Source organism: Anas platyrhynchos, chromosome 14 (assembly GCF_047663525.1).
Source record: "Anas platyrhynchos isolate ZD024472 breed Pekin duck chromosome 14, IASCAAS_PekinDuck_T2T, whole genome shotgun sequence".
In the NCBI taxonomy this organism is placed as follows: Eukaryota; Metazoa; Chordata; class Aves; order Anseriformes; family Anatidae; genus Anas; species Anas platyrhynchos.
Window position 1 is genome coordinate 293132 of NC_092600.1, and position 20390 is coordinate 313521.

At 44.1% G+C, this 20390-nt stretch overlaps 1 protein-coding gene across 3 annotated transcripts in view; it reads left to right on the forward strand.

Moving 5' to 3' along the window:
- The window catches only part of DPYSL3 (dihydropyrimidinase like 3), a 55633-nt gene that overhangs the window by 2300 nt on the left and 32943 nt on the right, over nucleotides 1-20390 (forward strand). The window contains exon 1 of one of the 3 annotated variants that reach the window (XM_027468151.3): nucleotides 17612-17958. The exons of 1 other annotated variant lie outside the window; for it this stretch is intronic. In XM_027468151.3, the coding sequence (XP_027323952.1) occupies nucleotides 17650-17958 (309 nt within the window). In that variant the 5' untranslated portion in view covers nucleotides 17612-17649. Of the gene's footprint in view, nucleotides 1-17611; nucleotides 17959-18465; nucleotides 18484-20390 lie in introns of those variants that run through there. One more of the 3 variants, XM_027468153.3, reaches the window with a different exon arrangement.

The window sequence follows — 20390 nt, forward strand, 5'->3', positions numbered from 1 at the left end:
CTGCAAAAACTATTTTAGAAGCCTGGAGCAGGACCGAGACTAGACGTATAATGATTTCAGTGTGCACAACAGATGGAGACTTTAGAGTACGGAGCTACTAATCTATGGATTACAGACTCCCTAATTATAGACTGACACTTACCATTTCTGTCCAGTACTACCAGCTGACGGAGGGATCTTGCAAATCAGTGCTCAACAACAGAATACAATGTTAGGGATAATTAGGGAGGGAATAGAGAATCAGATATTGTCACTGTACTACTGAATCAACCTCTTGCACATTTGTGTCTCTGAATGCTGCATGGAGTTCTGGTCCACTGCAGATCTTGAAAAATGATACTAGTGCTGGGAAAGGTCCAGAAAAATCTGTATGCATGATCAAAGACATGGCCCACAGCTCTACTCAGCCAGGCTCTTCAGTGACAGGCATTTCCTTGAGAATTAAGCACATGTCATTCATACGTTTCTAGACACGAGCAGGGGAGCCTGTAAGAAACAATAACAAAATGAATTCTTCAGCATCTCCAACCTTAAACTTTAAATTAATCCCGATACTGATCCCAGTGTGGTCCTACCTTACTGACTTGGCTTTGGAGGAGACGAAAGCTTGTTATTCCTTTACACATTGTTCTTAATTCTTTCCTAGTCAGTCATACAACAAAACATAAAACAAGATCTACAGATTACTCAAAACCGAACCCAAAGATTAGCACTGCACTTAACTGAAATAACTGAACCCTGAGACACAAAAAACAAAGCAATCTGCAAACAAGAAGAGACCCCACTGTCATTGTCATGGGCCAAGCAAGAGCCATCAATATACTGTCATCAACTCTTTTACTCCAGATCCCTAGCCCTAAGAACAACCGTAGGCCAAGCTATTATTTCCAAATTTAACCACATGATAATAGCAAGAACAGAAAACAGCTTCAGTATAGACAAAACTGGAGGGCCTATCTAGAATGATCAGTGCTTTAAGTTCAGAGTCATAACTGAGATGCAGTCATTCACCCTGCTTCCCTTCATATCCATTCATGAAAACTCATTTGCTTACTTCTGGTGTTACCCTACAACAATCCACCTAGTAAAGTTCAGAAATTAACAGCTCCATAGTCACTAAACTGAACACCAGCCCTAGCCTGTACTGCATCCTCATGCTATTGGTCCCGAATTCCTCAACTGCATCAGACACAGGAAAAACACCAGTCAAACATGGGCCCTCATCTATATTCAAGCCCTAACAGAGCCTAGCAGAAGCAAGAAATTCAAGCTCTTCAACTTCATACTCCAGTATACTGTCTATACTCATGCCTTGGGGACATTTGCTACCCACAGAAGTAAAAGCAAAGCAATTGCAGAGATTAATAACAAAAAACTGGGATCTGGTGAGTTGCTGTCATCGAATTAGGCTTTCAGTGCCTCCAGTCAAAAATGCTGACTTTAGCAATAAGCCTGACTTAATTATCCATACTGGCTCTAGACTGGTGGGAAGCTAATCACTCCTGTGCACACCAGGCCATGTGCCACCTATCAGCCATCTGCAGCAAACCCCATGTTCCCAGGTTCCTGGACAGCTAAACCCTACCTGTAGTGCATCTCAGAGGTTACCAGCTCCCCAGCTCACAAAAAATGACTGCCAGGCAAGACCTGCCAGCTTCCAGCTGGCCGTGGACACCACACTCGAATACCTTTGGGAATTCCTGCCCCTCCTTCATGGATGGCCCTCCCAGCATGGCAGCCCAGCTCTCATGGCACCTGCTGTGCCATGCCGATGGGTCAGTGCCAGGTCCCCTGCTGGAATAAGCCCAGAACACCTCATCTGTAACGGCACTGGCAGTAGCTTCCAGCATGTGGAAGCTCTGTGGGGAGTATCTGAGCTCTGCCCTGGCAAGGTGAGGCACAGCAAAGGCTGCTCTGGGGGATTTAAAATTCAGTGAAGGAAAGAATCATGGAATCATAGAGTATCTGACTAGGAAGGGAACCAGAAGAATCATCGAGTCCAAGTCCTGGGTCCCCAAAGGAACACCAAAAATAAAAAATAAAAATCAGACCATGTGTCAGAGAGCGTTGTCCAAACACTTCTTGAACTCTGTCAGGCTCGGTGCTGTGACAGTTTCCCTGGGGTGGGGAGCCTGTTCCAGTGCCCAACAACCCTGTTGGTGAAAAGCCTTTTTGTGTTATCCAGCTTGAATCTCCTGTCACAGCTTCAAGCCGTTCTCTCAGGTCCTACTGCTGGTTATGAGAGAGAAGAGATCAGCGCCTGCCTCTCCACTCCCCCTTGTGAGGGATTTGTAGACCATGATGAGGCCTCCCCTCAACCTCCTCTTCTCCGGGCTGAACAATCCAAATGACTTCAGCCATTCCTTGTACGTCTCCCCTCTAGCCCCTTCACCATTTTAGTTGTGCTCCTTTGGACACTCTGACAGTTTTATATCTTTATTATACAGAAAGCATCTGTGCAGTGCGTAAAGCTGCAGAACTAGGCAGTGTAGGTATTAAGTTTTCTAGATTGGAGCTCAGGAGAATTAATTTTGCCCAAGTCTCAGTTTTAGTGCCAAAAGAAATGCCCACCCAATAGCATAATGTACCCCAAACTAAAAATGGGCTTGGAAAGCCAAGCAGGATAGGCCAGTGCTGTGTGGATGTGCCTGCTGTACTCCAGTCTGTATTCTCTACTGCCTTTCTGCTTTCTATAGGGCAGAGCTATTTTAGCAATAGCTGTTCTGGGGTTAGTTCAGCTACACCTGGACTGAAAGGTTTCCATTGGGTATGGCCCTCAAAATGGAAACTTTTTGGAGTGTGGACTGTCCTCTCTCTAGTAAACTTACACTGTCAGTGGGCAGAAACCCCAAAGTGAATTACGATGTCTGGTTGTTGCTTGAATGCAATAATGCATTTAAAAACAATAATATTAACAACAATTAGAATAATAATTGTTGTTTTGAAGCCAAAATAACTGAATTGCAAAGAAAATGAACCATTTTCAAAATAGGGAAGAGATGGTTTTCACAAATAGAATTCACTTTTGGTTTATTAGGAAAACTATGAATAGTCTAACATTTGGTTTAGATTTAAAACATGCTATGACTAGAGTAATTATGAAATTGTAATTTTGTTGCTTACATTAATGCAGATCTCATCCTGACTGATAATACAGGGAGTTATCATCTGTCCACTGTAAGGAGGTACACACTGTCCCCTCACTACAGATAGCAGAATGATTTATAAATATCAGTTCAACTGAAAAACACTACTGTGTTTCATATAGGTGGGTTTTGTACAGGTGAACATCTATCTGTATTGTTCAATAAGTCCATGAGCATCTTCACCAAATAATCCTTTCCTAAAAAGAAAAGAAAGAGAAAGAAAGCCAAAAGAAAGTTCAAATTTCAAACTATGTGACTGTTTTGTCATGCTTTACAGTTCACAAATGAAAATTCACATAGTTATCAATTCTAAAATCAGGAAATGTTTAGGCAAAAGTCTTGGGTGATTCAGGTTGATAATCACTGTATTAATACACATCTTAATATTAATGAATTAATAAATGATATCCTCCTCTCTGCTGAAGGAAAGTAAATACAAAAGAACACGGTGAACTAAGATGCATATTAAAGTTTTAATATAAATATATTTCAGCATTTGCTTGGCTATATGAAATGGGAATTTGAGGTCCAGTAACCTGCTGAAGAGAAAGCCAGCAATCATGAGATCTACAAGAGTACACTATTCAAGGTGGACATGGCCCTATGCCACCAAATAAATGCGTGAAGATTATTGCGTGCTGAAGCTACCAAGGAATTATTGTGGCAGGCTGGGTTAAAAGCTGAGACTTTGTAAGTGAATCTCATTCTGCTCATAAGGTGGTTTTTGCTCTGTGAATAAAAGACATCCAGAGCTCTCATGCCAAGCCTAAACTAAAAAATCACGCAAATATGCACAATTATTAGATTCTGATCCTCAGAGGACTCGGGGAGAATGAATATTTATGAAACAAGGTGACTTGCGGAAGGAATCTGGGTATTTTAAAAAAGGCTTAGCTTCATCTGGTTTCCTTTAGACGCATAAAGCAGATTTGCTGAGTTACTGCATTCTTGTTTGATGTCTTACATGAAATCATATTATTAAGTCCAGAGACACAGCTGACTCTTCACCCCATCCTGTTTAGCATTTCACCATTGCCACAGCAACTGCCACAAACAGCATGCTAACCCTGAGTGGCAGCATGTCCCAGTGCTTGCCACTCTGGGCAGGAGAGCAGAGCCACCAGCACAGCCTGAGGCACTGCCCCCCTGGTGATGGCCAGGGTGAATTTTGGGGGGAGGTGGCAAGTGGTGGCAAAGAGTGGGGAGAGTGAGGGAAACTTTCAGCATAAACTCAAGCAGAACGTAACTGTACCAGCATGAGTGCTTACCAGCAGGCAGACGCTGGAGTATTTCCCAGGACAATAATATTACCTGGTGATCAACCTCCCCTCAGGCCCTGAACATCTAATGTCAACTGAATATTTTGATGTTATTGGTTTTCAGGAAGCATGCAGAACAAATTATTATCAAGATGGTATTTCAATTTTGCTTAAACCAGAAGTAACGGCTTAAATGAGTGTTGCTACCCCTGATTTGCAGGGATATAACAGAAAGCAGCCTAGCCCAGGAGTCCAGAGAAAGCAGGCAGAAAGCAAAAAAGTGAAGTATTCCTGCCTGACCCTGACAGTGGTGAAGCCAGGAATGAAGGCCCAGGTTGGAGGGGCCTGTGTCTATCAGTATCAGTTTTGTATTTGAGTGCAAAAAATGTGATAGGAAATCTGTGATTTTACAAATTAATACCAATAATGGTACAGGAAAAATATGCTCACCTCCTGTACCCATTTTGAAATACGACCACGAATGCGAAAGAAATCTTGAGCTGATCTGATTTAAAAACAAACAAACAAAAAAAAAACCTCACACTTTTTGATGAAAAATACAGCAGAAATGTGAAGACTGACTGCAGAAACTGTGAAAGGCAAAACTCTCCCATTCTCAGCTTTAGAAATTGTAAGATGTTGACTGAAATGCTGGAAATCTGACATTAGTTTGCAAACTGAAAAAGTCACTAAAATTGTGACTGGAATTGGTTTCCTAGCAATTTTCTAAACATGTATCAATATGTATCGTAAAGAAGTGTGACATAGCATTAAAAGTAGTTAAAGAAAAGCCCTCTCTATTCAGAAGAGACAAAAACATCGATTAATGTGAGCAGTCTCACCACGGAATGGGACAGATCATGCTTTATGTCAAGGACACATAAAGCTCTCTCTGCTCTCTGATTTTGCCCCTCTGAGTACATTAGCTATGGTTTGCTATACAGATGACACTTGGGTCATCCAGCAATAGAGGGAGGGAGTTCATGACCACCGTTAGACACCAGTCTCCTTCCTGCAGTCAGCCAGCCACACAGTGGTGATCTAAGTGCTCCAGAATGCCTTCAAACTGCACATGAGCAGACTGGTACCCACCCACAAAAGACATCTGTTCCAGAGAAAGTCCTCTTATGTGGAGAACTTGCAGTGCTTTGCATGAACCAGTGCAGCTCTGAAATGTTTCAATTAAAATATCCAGCGTCTACTCCCAAACACAGAACTGGCTGAGGCCTTCTGTCATCACTTCTTGGAGGGGAAGATGCTTCTCTCCATCGCTAAAAAGGCAGCAGAAACTCTTGGTGTGCTTTATTGCTGCAATCTTTATTCAGGCTCTACTGAAACTGTACTCACATGTTAGTGTCTCTTTGGCTGAGCTACGTCTGCTCCTTAGTGGTTGCTAACTCCCAGATGCTTTAGAGGCTCAGGTCTTTTGCAGACTATTTCCTGTATGAACAAACTGGAGTATAAATTCAGCGATAATCATAAAGTAGTGACTCATTAGTTCCTATATTCTTATAATAACTCTAATTAGGTTATGTGCATTGAAAGATTTGAATGAGTAAACTTCTGGAACTTAAAGTCTCTTGCTTGTACATTCTTTGTATGTTTTCAACTATCCTAGAAGTTCAATAATGTTAACCTGACTCAAAGCATGCATTATAAAGCAAGATTATTATTCTGCTTTGCAAGGTCTGGAGGAAACATAATGAGCTTCACTTCCTGGAGACAGATAAGGGAATTCTGAAAGCAGGGCCTTTCCCTCTCAGTGGGGAATTCACTGCCCTTCCAGAAAATTAGCTGGCAATAGACAACATTTTTCAACAGCAGCTTCCAAGTTAGGGATCTGAACTTATGTCCAGGCATGAATAAAATACAACTAGATTTTTTTTTTTCAAAATTAATGGAGAGCATACACTGCAAAAGGAGAAGGGAAGTTGGCAGATTTGGAAATACTCAACACACAGGAAAATCAGTCCATTTTCATTAGGTACCTAAAAAAAGATTTTTATGAATGAAACTCATCCAAATCCAACATTCAGACAGGTAGCACTGGCTGCAGTCATCTTGGGTCCTGAATTTGCAAGCTGTGATACTATCTTTAACTTAAAAGCATGGAAACATTCTTAACTACATAAAGAACATTAATCCTCAGTCTAAAATGTGTAATGTGTTTTCAGGATGAGAACCCTAGTATCTTGTAATTATCTCTCTCTCTTCATTCTCATGTTATATGGCCTTCTTTGCCACATTCCCAGCAACTGTTCTCAGCTGTGGTATACCTTGATGACTCCTACAATATCCCTGGCAATCCACATCTGTTTCTGCCATAGGGGCCCTCTTGCTAGCAGGGGAAATATGGACCTTTCTGGACCATTCCTCATCATCATGGAAAGTGCTCTGCAAGCCTCAAAAAAAAATGCCGCTGAGCTAGAAACAATTACTGTGCAAGTGTAAGTAAACAAACTGTAGTTTTAAACAAAGGAAGTACAGAAAAATCACACATTCCTAAGCAGGGCTGAAACATACATATTACATGTTTATAGGACAAGCCAGAGAAAAGCAGTGGGTAGCAATTTGAGGTGGAGTTCATGTACTCCTGACATATTCCAAGTTCCAGAATTGCTGTTCAGAAAGCACTCTCCTACATCTCTTCATCCAGAACCAACACACACTTAAACAACAGTGTTGTTTTTAGACATAGTTTGAAAGTATCTGTATAATGTTTTCCCTGTAACTTCAGAGAATGTGGATTTAATGAAGGAGATAAGAAGCTTCTGGGACATTTTGATCAAGCTCCTAGAAATGACAATATATACCAAGTATTAAAACAAAAAGACAACAAGCCACAATGGTTTGGATTCCTTTGTATATGAAACAGAGAACTTTGAAATTGACTAGTTTGTCAAAGTTTATTCTTTAAGCTCCAGGTAAACCAGTCAGTACAGTTCCAATAGCTTAACTGATATGGGCTGTGAAAAGAATTTGAGCATTCCAGCTTGGCAAGAAAGAAAAGCCTCTATTTTTACGTTCTCAACAGAGCACTCAGAAACTTCCAGAGTTCACCATGGTATCTGTTACTTAGGTTCTTATCAGTTAGCTTAGGCATTGAACGAAGGATTTGCATATTTTAATACTGACAGTCACTTAATCTAAACCTGTATGATCACACCATGGACATTGTTCATAAGCTGTGTGAGTATCTGCACATATTTGTTTGACAAGCTCACATCCTCACTTCCATGTCAGAACATACACATCAGAAATAGTGGAAAGGTAAAAGAAAAACACAGTGAAGCAGAAAGACGACCCTGCAAAAGTAACTTGCCATGTTCTTACCCACACTTTCCACTTAGAGCAATCTGTAGTAATGGGAAGATATAGGGAAAATGAAAAGGACTTTAGCTTCTTGGTTTACAGACTCAGAAGAATGGTACATTTGGCAGTAACAGGTATGAAATTCCTAAAATATTTTGTGTTTTGTGGGATGCAGGAAAGCTATGCTGCAGTTAAGGCATTAGCACATCTGGGGTGCAGATTGATTTCAAACTCAGGGTTTGAGTTTGTTTGAGGGTTTTCAAATTCAAGGTTTATCATGAACAGATACAACATTCACATGCTTTTCTAGGGAAATGTCACCTTTTACAATTTTCCATTCCAAGACACCTCACTCTGTTCTGAAAGTGCACAACCACTTGGCATTCATATCTTGCCCATACTTTTGTAAGGGCCCACATCAAAACGCTGCAATTTGGACCCTGTGTTCCAACCTCACTTTCTTTCTTCCAGCAAGAAAGCATCTGTATCTTTATCTATTCGTCTCTCTCTTTGCTCTTTATTTTTCATATTTAGTAATATTCTGGTTATGACACTCAGCACAATGGTATGCTGTGGTGCACAAGTCACTATTAAGCAGGAATGTGCCTGTGGTGTGGTAAGTCTTTCTGATTCCTTTCACTGCAGTCTGACTTTGGTATGATACTCACAAGCCATTGGTTTAGAAGTAAAAGCAGATGAGATGAAAGAACCAAGCAGGAAACTAGGAAAATCTTCACACTGAACAAAGGAGGGTGAGAACATGTAATATAAAGACAAAAAATTGATGTTGATTTAGTGTATGTGCTACATGGTGATCCTGTGAGCCCACATAATACCCCACCCCATCCAACCTATTCTTCCAAAATTGTTAAGAGATTAGGTAGCAAGATTTTTATTGCCTCACCCTTTCAGCTGGCAGTTACACACTGGCAAAGGCTGGAATGGACTATCCTCCTCTGCTGCCTACACTTTGCACTTCTTTCTGCAGAGGAAAGCAATGCCAAACCAGACCCAGAGACTAACAGCATCCTGAAATGAGTAGGAAATACCTGTGGCTTCCACTTCCAGCTTCTGACATGGGGTCCCAAATTTAATCCTAGATGTGCAGCCATCCAGGGGCAATTTGATACTTAAGTGTCTATTGTCATCACAGAGAAAGAAAAGAACAATATATTAAGTAGAAAACAGCAAAAGTTATAGCATATTGGGGAATAGTATATTGTCTCCTTTTTGGCCCCTAAAGCAAAAGTTGCTAAAAAACCTTAGTGCTTGAACCTGGGAGCATAACCCTACATGCACATCCTGCTTGTTTTGAGGTTCACTGCAGAGACCTTTTTTACAGACCAGTGGACTAGACCCCTAGCAGCTATGCACGTCACAGTTCAGATGGAAGGATCACCTATTCAGATACAAGGATTTCCCTGGGAAACAGGAATCTACCAGGGGTGGTCTGAAACTGGCACAGTCTGTTCTTCTTCCCCACCCCCGGGTGCATCATGGGCCTGACATTGACCTGAATGTAGCAGGATTTACTTTTGGCTAAGTCTGCCTTTCTCAGATGACTTTTTCCAGGTACATTCAATGCAGCTGAGTTTGGGTTCTGGCATTCTGACAGTCTTAGGTTTCACGTGAGTAGCTGAAAGTGAGTTCAGGGAACAACTCATTCCAAGACCACATGTAAAGAAGTGAAGGGCAAGATGTGTCCTGGTGATGGATTTTAGTAATACAGAACTTTTTCTGCCATAAGCTCTGCTTGTTTTTTTCTCTTGGACATAATTAGCAAGCAACATAGTTGGACATTATCTGTTTTTATCTATTTTACTATCTCTATTGAAGGAATAGCCCACTAGTCCTTAATGGTTGTCAGATAATTTGGCAATAGTTTCAAAGAGAAATTATGGGGGACAGTGAATACAGACTGAACACAATTACTAATATAACTACATAAGATGGAGGTGTGGCTTGCTGGTGCTGAAGCTGCTGAGACTCTTTCCTTTACTGCCATACTATCTTTGTTCTTCATATGCAGTGGAACTTGCCTTTTTTTTTTTTTTTTTTTTTTTTCCCCCAGCAGATGATGGTATAGTATCAGCTTCAAGAAGGTTCTTAAAGTGCTTTGAGACTGTTAATTTCTTGCCCATCTCTTCCTAGGGCATCTCAGAGACTTAGTTGATATGCCTGACTGATGGAGTTAGACATCTTTTGTTTGCCAACACTATGACAAAAAAAAAAGCAAATTTTTTTTAAGCTCTGTTATAAACCGTAGCAAGCCTGAGTCTGATTTCTGCACAAACCAATGATGTATGTTCCAGTTAATCCAGCTTTACACCAGGTGTGTTAAGATAAGAATTTGATAAAACCAACTCTTCTAGCTAAGATGAACACAGCAAGATGAAACTATCATAATTCTGGATACTTTTGACAGGAAGCAGTACTAAGTAGAAATGGAAGTAAAATGTGGATGGGTAAATTTTAGCACAAATGACCTTTGTAAGTCAGTCCCAGAGAGAAATGTCAGTATCCCCTTTCATCTTGACTCCACCACAAAGACAACAGACAAGTGCCTCATGTGGGTCTTGTCAGCAACCCTTTATGCAAAAGCGGTGTGAGAGGAATGGAGCCACAGACGGATCAGATTAGACCTGGCACTTCTTTGCTGTATGTGGCAGATTGCAAGAACAGCTACCTCTGCAAGGCAGGCAGCACGTCTATTAGACAACTCAGACCACTGGCAAAGTGCCTGTGAACAAAGACAGCTATCTCAGACACTTCTGTCATGCTACTCTGACCTGACTGTGCCTACCAGATGCATAATGAAGGCATCAGTGCTCTGTTGCAAGCCATTACCCCTCTGCAGCAGGAGGCCTTGGAACCATAATCCCATCATATCTTTGCTTCTGTGCTGTCTAAACAGTGCAAGCATGTAATACACTGGAGTGGAAAACCAAACCAAACCACAAAACAGTATGTGATTGTCTAATCACATCTTAGAAACAAAACCTGCTTAGAGTCCCTAGTATTTATCTTTCCCATATCCCTTTATGGGTATAAGCAGAGTCTTAGGTGAAATTGCAGTGAAAAGCGCAGTTTCACTGGATGGAAAGCACTTCAGAATTAGGGTTCTATTGCCCTGCCAACCAAGTGATAAGGGGCAGAGGCAGAGGAGATGATCAGCACACTTGCTCACACAGTGCCCAACACCTGTCTTACAACGAACAGCTCCTCTTGTTGGTTATCATGAGAGGTGAACGCCAAGTTCAGCAGTGCTGTCTGTTACGTGGGTTACCAAACACACGAATCAACCAGCGCGTGGACAGCCCACATGTCCCACTGCAGTGTCCCTGTGAGCTGCATGCCAAGGGCGGGGAGCAGCAGGTGGGCAAGAGCTGTGTGCCCAGGGGAAGAAGATTCCCACAAGGTTTTTCTGCATTGCTGTCACTGATTGCTGTCTGTGCCTGAGGCTCTTACTGGACTCCTAGAACTCTGCAACTGTCAGATGAAATGTGCTAATTAAATGAATGCAAATTATTTTCATGATGTATTTTGGCTGTTACTGACCTGGTTAGAAACACGTAAGTATATTAAAACTGAAAGCAACTGTAGATTATTGTTAATCCACAGAGCTGTCTGCTTACCTGAAAAAAACACGTGCTTTAGAAAGCTTTAAAGCACACTCAGCTGATTAGAAGGTGACATGTCTGGGGTGTAAGTACCTAACATGGATCTTTGCATTTGGGCTCTTTTTCTTTTTCAGTTCATGCATAAAATTTCCAGAGACACTGTTTTAGTTTAAATAAAATCTACAAAACTTATTTTTTTTTCATTGGGACACCCCTCTCCTGCAGTGTCTTCCTTCAACTGAGACTTCAGCCAGGACTTAGGTTCATTCTCAGGCCAACAAAGATAAATTTCTGTTACGATTACTCTCCCTGCTTCTGCTTGCAAACAGATGGAAGACAAACCTGATGTATAAGCAGACGTATCAACTGAGAGTACATATGAATGTATTTAAAGTTGCTATACTGTTGCCATTGTGCCTTCAATTCTAGCTGTCTGCATTTCCAGTGGCTGTCAAAAGCTGCCACCCCTCCAGACACAATCAAGGATAGATGTGTATGAGAGGTCTACTGCTGGAACCTGAAATTGAGTACATTTAGAGGAGATATGGGATGGCCATTTCTAATAGCAAGGGTAGGATTCTGTTTTAGGACCTTACAATGTCTGTCACATACTCTCCAGCACTAAAAATATAAATCAAGATCAGACGTTTTTCTGAAAGATATGGTCACAGAGAGTTGAGATGGAGAGCCCCTTGATATGCAGAGCAGCCTGGAGGATCACAAAGGTCTGTTTGGACCTAACTTCCTATGTCTGAAAGTTTAGAGGAAAACTAAATTGGAGCTTGAAGATGGAAGTATCAGCTGCTGGCCTTTCCTGGTTGAAGAAGACAGCATGCTCATCATTGGCCTGCTCTTCACCAGTGTGCCATTTATTGGGTAGTGAAAGCACCCACTGTTCTCTGGCCTCAAAAGATTTTTCTTTTAAAGTTTGGTTCTTTCACTAATTTCTCTGTTTGTCCTTAGCCTGACTTTTCCTGAGGCACATGAAATGCAGTGCTAGAGGCTGCAAGAATGAATCAGCAAAGCAGTCCTGTTTATCTGGCAGTGTCCTAAAACAGGACACCCAAGCAAGATAAGGCAGCTGTAACTTAGCATGAAACAACTCCAACTAATTTCATCATTATTACTTGTCATGCATGTAGTATAGGGATACAGTTTTATCAGACCTTGTAGGAATCAGACATAGATTGAGGAATCAGTGTTACCCTGCCACTACCATTGCTCTACTACTTCTCAATGCTTCTTCAGCTGAAACTATAGACCTTAGCAGCAAAACTAGAGCTATAAAACCAGATACGTATTTATCATGCTAACAAAGTTATGCCATCATTATGTCCTTTTGATGCACAATTAAAAAAACTGCTGCCTCCAGGACCACAGGAAAACTAATGTAAAACCATTTTGTATTGATTTGACATCAAGGAAGGAAATGTCCTCACTCAGGACACGGCTCTCTTTTGCTTGAGCTTGTGAGTGTTTGTAACAGAGGGGGACAATTCTCAGCTAATGTCAACAGCCCATTTTTTTCAAGTAACACAACATTCCCTGAGTCAAGTGAGTGTTGTGGTCATAGCTATGGAGCCCAAGATGCTTCCCTGCTACCCCAGGTCCTTTCTTTAAACAGGCTGAGTAACTCCAGAAAAATAAACAAGAATAAAAAGCTAAATACAAATGTTGTGGATTTAGGGCATGACTTTCTTCCTGCCAAAGCCTTTGTGATTCTCTGGGGTGGAAGGGCTGCTGACATACAATGCTAGAAAGTACTAGAAGTCATCTAATTCCTGCAAAGTCAGCTTGTCTCCTGTGAGCATATCTGGACCCTCTCTGGTGCTCAGATGCCCAAGGAACAGATCAGCAACATTGAGGCTGCCCGTGCACATCTGCACAGCAAGCCTGTTGCTTCTCTTAACACACACATCTGCTAATGGCTTTCCATATCAGCAGGTTATGCAAAAGAGAGGCTTTCAGCATTAATAGATGCCTGTAAGAATGACCTGATAAAGAACTCCAGATATTTGCCATGATCCTGAAATTATCCACTGCTTGATAAAATCTAGCTGTGGTATTTAGCACTGCAGTTCTGCTTCAATAGCAGTCTAAATCAAAAGCAAGGCCAATGATCTTCACCTTGGTAGTGAGAAACAAGGTGCGATCTTAACCCCCTGGGGGTATTGAGCAGTTCCCAGTGGCACAGGCAACGTTACGTGAGCAAGAAGCCACAAGTTGGGATATTCCTCACTTCTTTTAAGTTTCTTTCTGTTTTTACTATAGACAGAATCATGTTCTTTAGTGCGTCTGGGAAATTGGAACCAGCACAGAAGTTTGCCAACAGAGGGTGCAGAGTTTATCCAATTAAGAAACTGCCTGCCAGCCTGACAAACTGACGATGAATCAGCAAAATCACCAGAAAATACTCAGCAAAGAGTAACTGTGTCTTGGCAGTGGTAGGCAAGATGACCTAATATGGCTTCTCTGTTAATACCTTGGCTGTTTGCTCACTGATTCAGTGGGCAATTTAAATTCCTCTCCAAACATTTAAAAGATGACACTCACTAAGTGGCCAGCCTCATTGGGAAAATGCCTGTGAAAGTTGCATCGCATGCTGTGCCTCTTGCTGGTTGCTCAGCAGATTGGGCAGTCATCACTGGAGCCCATGACTCCCCTGCACAGATACTAACAGGAAACACAGCTGGTGCTCTGGCAGCAGATGAGAGGAGCAACAAAGGAAACCAACAAAGGTTCTGAGTGTATAGAATGAGAAAATGCCCACCCCAGACAGGGTGATTATGTCCCATTGCATTATCTAATCCTTTTGCAGAAAGGGATTTGCCTAAAGGACATTTCTAAGAAGGCTCTACCAGTCCCCCATTCATAACTAGTACAGTTCACCCTGTGACACGACTGATTTCCATTTCTGAGTGCTGCTTAATAAAACAGCTCTTACTCAGATAGAAAGACACAGTCTAGTTGGACATAAATTAGAAACCTGACATCACAAAATGTAGTTTCCCTTAAAATAAACTCTGTGTGCTAAATCAGAATACTAACCTATTTGTTTTCTTCTGAGATATGACCAGCAATGCCTATCTGACAGGCTCAGTCGGACTGCTAACATGAGGGACAGGCACTCGTTCTGTGGTCAAGAAATGAATGCAGTCATTAAGCCAGGGAAATACTCTGTGGGGCTGATGCATCAGTTCTAGTAGGTCCCCATGCACGTGAGTTCAAATGCCTGCCATCTCCATCCTCCTCGGGCTCAGTCTGGGAAGGCAGCCTTGTTGTGGAATCACCTCCCTGATCTGTATCTCCCATCCAGTTTGCACAGACAAGAGGAGATCAGATTTCCCAGCAGGATTTGAAGACACACCACTCATGACTGCTTGAATGAAAAACATTTTTGTCAGTTAGCATATAAACATGTGATTTAAAGAAAAGAAATCATGCTTAATTACAGGGAACAGATGTTTTGTCATTGTGTAATTAAGCCTCAAATCTGATCTGAAAACATACAAATACAGAAATATAAATAATGCATTCTAATGGGCTCATATGCAAGGCTATTGCACTGAACACATACTGAACCCAAACCTCAGTTTTCATAGTGATCTTGAACAAAAGGCCTTAAAACACCTGACAAAAAAGAATCTAAAAATTCACTTAACAGTGAATGGCAATTTGATCTAAAAAAGTGCCATAGACAGAAAATTAAACCCAAGAATTGCCTCTTTTACAGTCAGCAATTTCCATTAAAGGTCAGATTTTAAAGCCTCCACTTCTAAGAACAGCCCCCATACTTCTTCACCAGTGCAAATAACTTCAATGCACCATTTATGCAGCAAAGCACTAGGAAAGATAAACACAAGAACCAGGATTTAAATAAATACTGCTATTAAAGTACAATGCCGAAACTTTTGCACATTTGCAGAACCAGACAAAGGCCAGGCCCTGTTCCAAGGAATTTTAATTCCCCATAAAGCTACATAACCATATGGAGAGGCCCCAGCCAAAACAAGGGGTTCACAATACCTTCCTCAGGGTCAGTGCACAAAGCAATCAGGCAGCCTGTGGCTGAGGAACACATGTTTTGTGCTGTAAAAGGGTTATTCCTCAGGATCTGTTACTTGGCAATGAGAGGACAGGGGGTCTGCTCGGTGCCTGAAGTGTGCTCTCCACTGGCTCTGGAAGAAGATGTCTTGAATTCTGCCTTGATGGGGCAGAAATGGCTAACAGTAATCACCTTACGCTCAGAGGACCCAGTTTGCAGCAGGAAGAGGACAAATTCATTCATTCCTCACTTAGGAAGAGACCTGGTGGGCAGCTATTTTGTGTGCAGCTATTTGGTCAGCACTGGCTATCTCCCTGGTAAGTGTCTGAGAGAGTGTTTGCCCAGAGAGCCTATTCTATAGTAGAGGAAACTATGAAGCAAACTCATTCTGGTTATCTGAAGGGAAACTTCCTTCCTTAGCTGCCAAGCACTGCTGCTGCACCTGGAAGTGGTAGCAGCATGGAGCTTTTCTCTGGCCTTGGTGGGTGAGCCCAGGGCTCTGGCCAGGATCAAAGTCCTGAGGGTAAATTTCATTGAGTTGCAAACCTGGGGCTGTTGCATATTAAAGTTCTATAATATCACAAGAACAATGAAGTTTAGCCCTCTCTGATGTTACTTTAGGGTGATTAAGAGTAGATACTGACCAGTAGTCTGCTGTGGAAGACATACAATTCTGATAAAGTAACTCAGCCAAGGTTACTGACACACTGTTTATATTAGTGTTTATATTTAGTGCATCCTCTTTTCTCCTAACCCTTCAGACCTGAATAATTAGTCAAAAATTCGAGGTGTTGTAGATTGTTCCACTTAAGTGGAGAAAAAAGGGACAGAGTCAATTACATTCGTACATATCCAGTAACAAAAGCAGACTGCTTCACAGAGTGCAAAAGGAAGGAAACAATCCCAAACCATTTCCTCCCACATAACTTTAAGCCTCTGTCAGACAGTGCCCACAAACTCCCTCTCCAGACATAATCACAGGGTCATTGTTTTCCATGACAGGTCAGGCTCCCTGGAAATTCCAGAAGTGAGAACCACCAGTCCTTGGAGGACTGGCAGAGACAATGGCACTGCTTTGCTTTCATAAAAAAAGGCTGGAAAAAAGCCATAATCGACACCATCTCATAACACAAACGTGGCGTGTGAGAAATTACTTGGCAGGATGTTGAGCCCAGGTACAATGGACAAATGTTCTGTGTAAAGAAATAAGTACTTGGAAAAGGAATTTAAAGTCAAAACTCTAGTTTTGCTGCTGTGTGATGGATTTCACAGGCTGCTACTCTGTTAAACACCGATTAGCATATTTAAGACTCAGCCCTGGCTCCTGTCTTTCAGGCCTCCTATACCTTTGAAATTAAGTTATAATGGAGTTCTCAAAGCTTAAATTAGCTAACACGCAGCTTACATGCTGATTATGTTTGCATGACAGCATGCATGCACATGTGTGAACAGTTACATCCTCTGTCAGTTTGTGCATTTCATATTTCTTGCGTGTATCTGTAACGTGGCTGACAATGTGCCTGTGCTGTGGCTGTGGCCCCGAGTGGGATGACACACTGCCTTGTGCGTATGAAAGCCAGGTTGCAGGCAGCTCCCAATTATCTGTAAAGCCAAAACCTCCTGAGCGTGCCGATTCTGCTGCGGGTGCACTTCTGCACATGCCAATTTGCTGAGAACAAGCCCCAGCGAGCCGTGCTAGCAGAACCAGCAGCGCGGTGGTTCTGTGCCTGCCCAGATGTGAGTCCCAGCTCCGTCCCTGCGCAGAGGCTGGAGGTGCGGCCGGGCACATCTCAGCGCTGCATCCCCCGGGGGGTGGCTGCCGCACCACCGCTGCGCTTGAGCGCCCGGACCCGTCCCGGGGCCGTGGCAGCGGCCAGAAGCGGGGGTCGGGACGAGCCGCTCAGGGTCCGCGGCCGCACGTGCCCCGCTGTCACCGCTCAGCGCCCGGCTCCCAGCGAGCCCCCTCCAGGCGGAGCCGTGCCGGGGCCGCCAGCGCCGCTCCCGCGGCTCCCGACGGCCCCGCTCCGCGCCGCTCCCCGCGGCCGGCGCCGCTCCGAGCACCGGAGCGCGAAAGGACGGGAGCCGCCGGTGAGCGGAGCCGCCGGTGAGCGCGCCCGCCGAGCCGCCCCCAGCGCCTGCCCCTCGGGCCGCCCCGCTCCCCGCCCCGCGCCCCTCTCCGCGCCGCGCGGGGCCGCCCCGCCGAGGAGCCCCCGCCCAGCGGCCCCGGCCCCGGCCCCGGCCCCTTCCCGGCGGCGCGGCGGGCGGGCATGGCGGCGGGCGGGCGGCGCGGCGGCGAGGAGCTGCCGGTGTACCTGGCGCGGCCGGGCACGGCGGCGGCGCCCCGGCAGAAGCGCGGCGGGCTCTTCTGCAGCGTCGAGGGCGCCTTCGAGAGCAAGACCCTGGACTTCGGCGCCCTGCGCGTCGGGCAGCGCCGCGCCCCGCCGCCCGCCGCCAGCCCCGGCCCCGACCCCGGCCCCGGCGCCGACCCCGGCCCCGGCCCCGGCCCCGACCCCGACGAGGTCCGCGCCGCCTCGGACAAGGAGCGGCTCCAGAACCTGTGCCCCGACGACGACAAGGTGGGGGCCGGGCCCGGCCGGCCGCGGCGGGGGCGCGGGGCGGCGGCGGCGGAGCTCGTCCCGGGGCGGCGGGGCTGGGCTCGGCGGCGGAGCGGGGCGCGGGGCGGGCGCGGAGCTGCCGCCGCTCTGCTGCGCGGGGCTGAGCCCGGCGGCTCCGGAGCCCAGCGCGGGAGACGCGGGCCCGCGGGGCTCGGCGGCTCCGGGCGAAGCAGGAGGAGGGGGCAGCCGCCGGGCGCCGTCGTGACGAACAGTAACTTGCAGCGAAGTCAGTTGCTTGGAGGAGCTGCAGGCAGCGCGGGCTGCAGCTGCAGCTCAGGATGTGTTTTTTTTTTTTTTTTTTCCCCTGCTAGTTCTGGTTAACCAGGAGGCTCCACATTGTCCTCCTGCAATTCCTTAAAGGAGGGAAAGAAGGAAAAAGAAGGCTTTGCTGTCATCTTCCAGTTCGCAGAGCTCCTGCCTGCGATGTGCCATGTCAGCGATTTTTGGAAATAGAATCAAAAGATCCACACCCCATTACCAAGAATGGTAAAGCTAAGCATTAGAATAGCTGACTCTTTTTACTGTGTTTGCTCTTTGTAAACCTGAATTGAAGGACATCTTCCCCTTCCTCTCCCAAAGACGGGATTTTGGACTTGTTACTCTTTGGAGTAACCCCTGCCAGGTCCTGATCTTCATTGACACAAATCAGAAGTACCGTATCTGAGGCTGGGGACATCATGTTGGTCTGCAACTGACACCAGCGAAGGTGGTGTGCATCAGGCACAAAGTTCCTAAACTCATACCAATCTCAAAGTAATAAATAAATACTCTCCTAGCTCAGCAGCATATATTCTTCAGCCAGAGATTGAGATTGCTTGCTTTTTTTGTGCTGATCCCATACGCACCCGTGTGAGTTTGACAGGAAGATCATTAAGTTAATAACGCTGAGGAAATGCTTCAGTTGGGATTTCGGAGAGTCTGTTACTCATTTGCCTATAAGGCACTTGCTGGCCTGTGGGTCAGTGAGTAAATCTGAGGCTAAACTTTTCAGTAAATAGTAAGCATAAGGGCAATGTTTTTCAAGGGTGAACAGGGCAAATAAATAGAGCCCATTTTAAAAAATGGAAGCAAAAATCACTAAAACAAATAGCAACCTTGCAACTTAGCCTGAAGAAATGATTTGGTGATCTCAGGGTTCTGCAGAAACCTCAGCTTGTATCCAGGGTACAAATTTTGACAAAATGCAAACACTTATGATCTTAAGGACTAAACTCACCAGCTGGAGCCTGGTGGGAGCAGAAGCAGTGAAGTGCAATGACTTGGCCTGTTATGGCTTTTGGGAAATACATCAGGCGGTCCTCAAGGTCTGCTGGCTTCTGTAAGAGCTTCTGGCTAGGCAATTGGTTACTTTGAGGTTTCTTCCTTGCACATTTCTTTACTCTCTGCTTTTTGGTTTCTTATTGGCACAATATTTGGTTCCTGCTGTTGAGCTTTGCTCCTTTTACAGTCCATTTTACTGAAATGGGAAGAAAATTAACACTATTCCTGTCAGCACTGACCTTGTCTGTATGGTTCAAATAGCAGCTGCAGAATTGAACACTGAAGTAACATTAAGCTGCTGTTTGTTGGAAAAGAAAAGGAAACTTGTGACAGCCTGTCTGCAGGCTTTGCTCAGAGCTTCTCTGTATTAGCTGTACCAGTAACTTGGAAGTGTTGTTCCCTTTTAAGGTCTTGTCTAGACCCTTGTCTCCAGAGTTTTGTAGCTGAGGTTTTCCTTCAACAACTCCTCTCTTCCCAATGTTTTCTACTCCTAGATTTCTTCCTCTGAGGCCTTCTGCCTGATAAGCATCAGCAACCAAACCCTTTTAATCTGCACTTAGTGCCTGAGAAGGTGGGAAGCTTCACATATAAATGCTCGTGACTACATGACGAGAAGGAATCGTATGACTTTCTACTACAACTTTCAAGTTCAAGAGTGTCCCAGAGTACGACAGTCCTGATGGGAAACACCCATCTTGCATACTGAGCCACACTATGGCAGGTTAATGTGTCTGTACAACCACAAAGAGTTTGCTTGCATTGAGCTTTTTGCAGATTCAGAGCACACAAAAGCTCCTTTGTCAAGACAAATTGAAATCAAACTTCTTTGAATAACTTGACAGATTAAGAAACAGAGAGAAAGGTTAAGTGACCTACCCTTGACCAAATAACTATTTACTAGGAAAGCTGAGAATAAAGGACTTGCCTCTGCAGAAAGCAGCAGATAGAGTTTTATATCCTAGTTTTTCAACGAACAAATACTTGGAAATATAACATAGCAACACACCACTTCTTTTTAATGGCATTAATTATAATTAAAGCACCACTATCTCTGCAGGAAGATGACTGCAATGTATAACTGTCCTGTGATAATATGTAACGTCATACAACCTGTCAGTGTAATACAGGGCCAG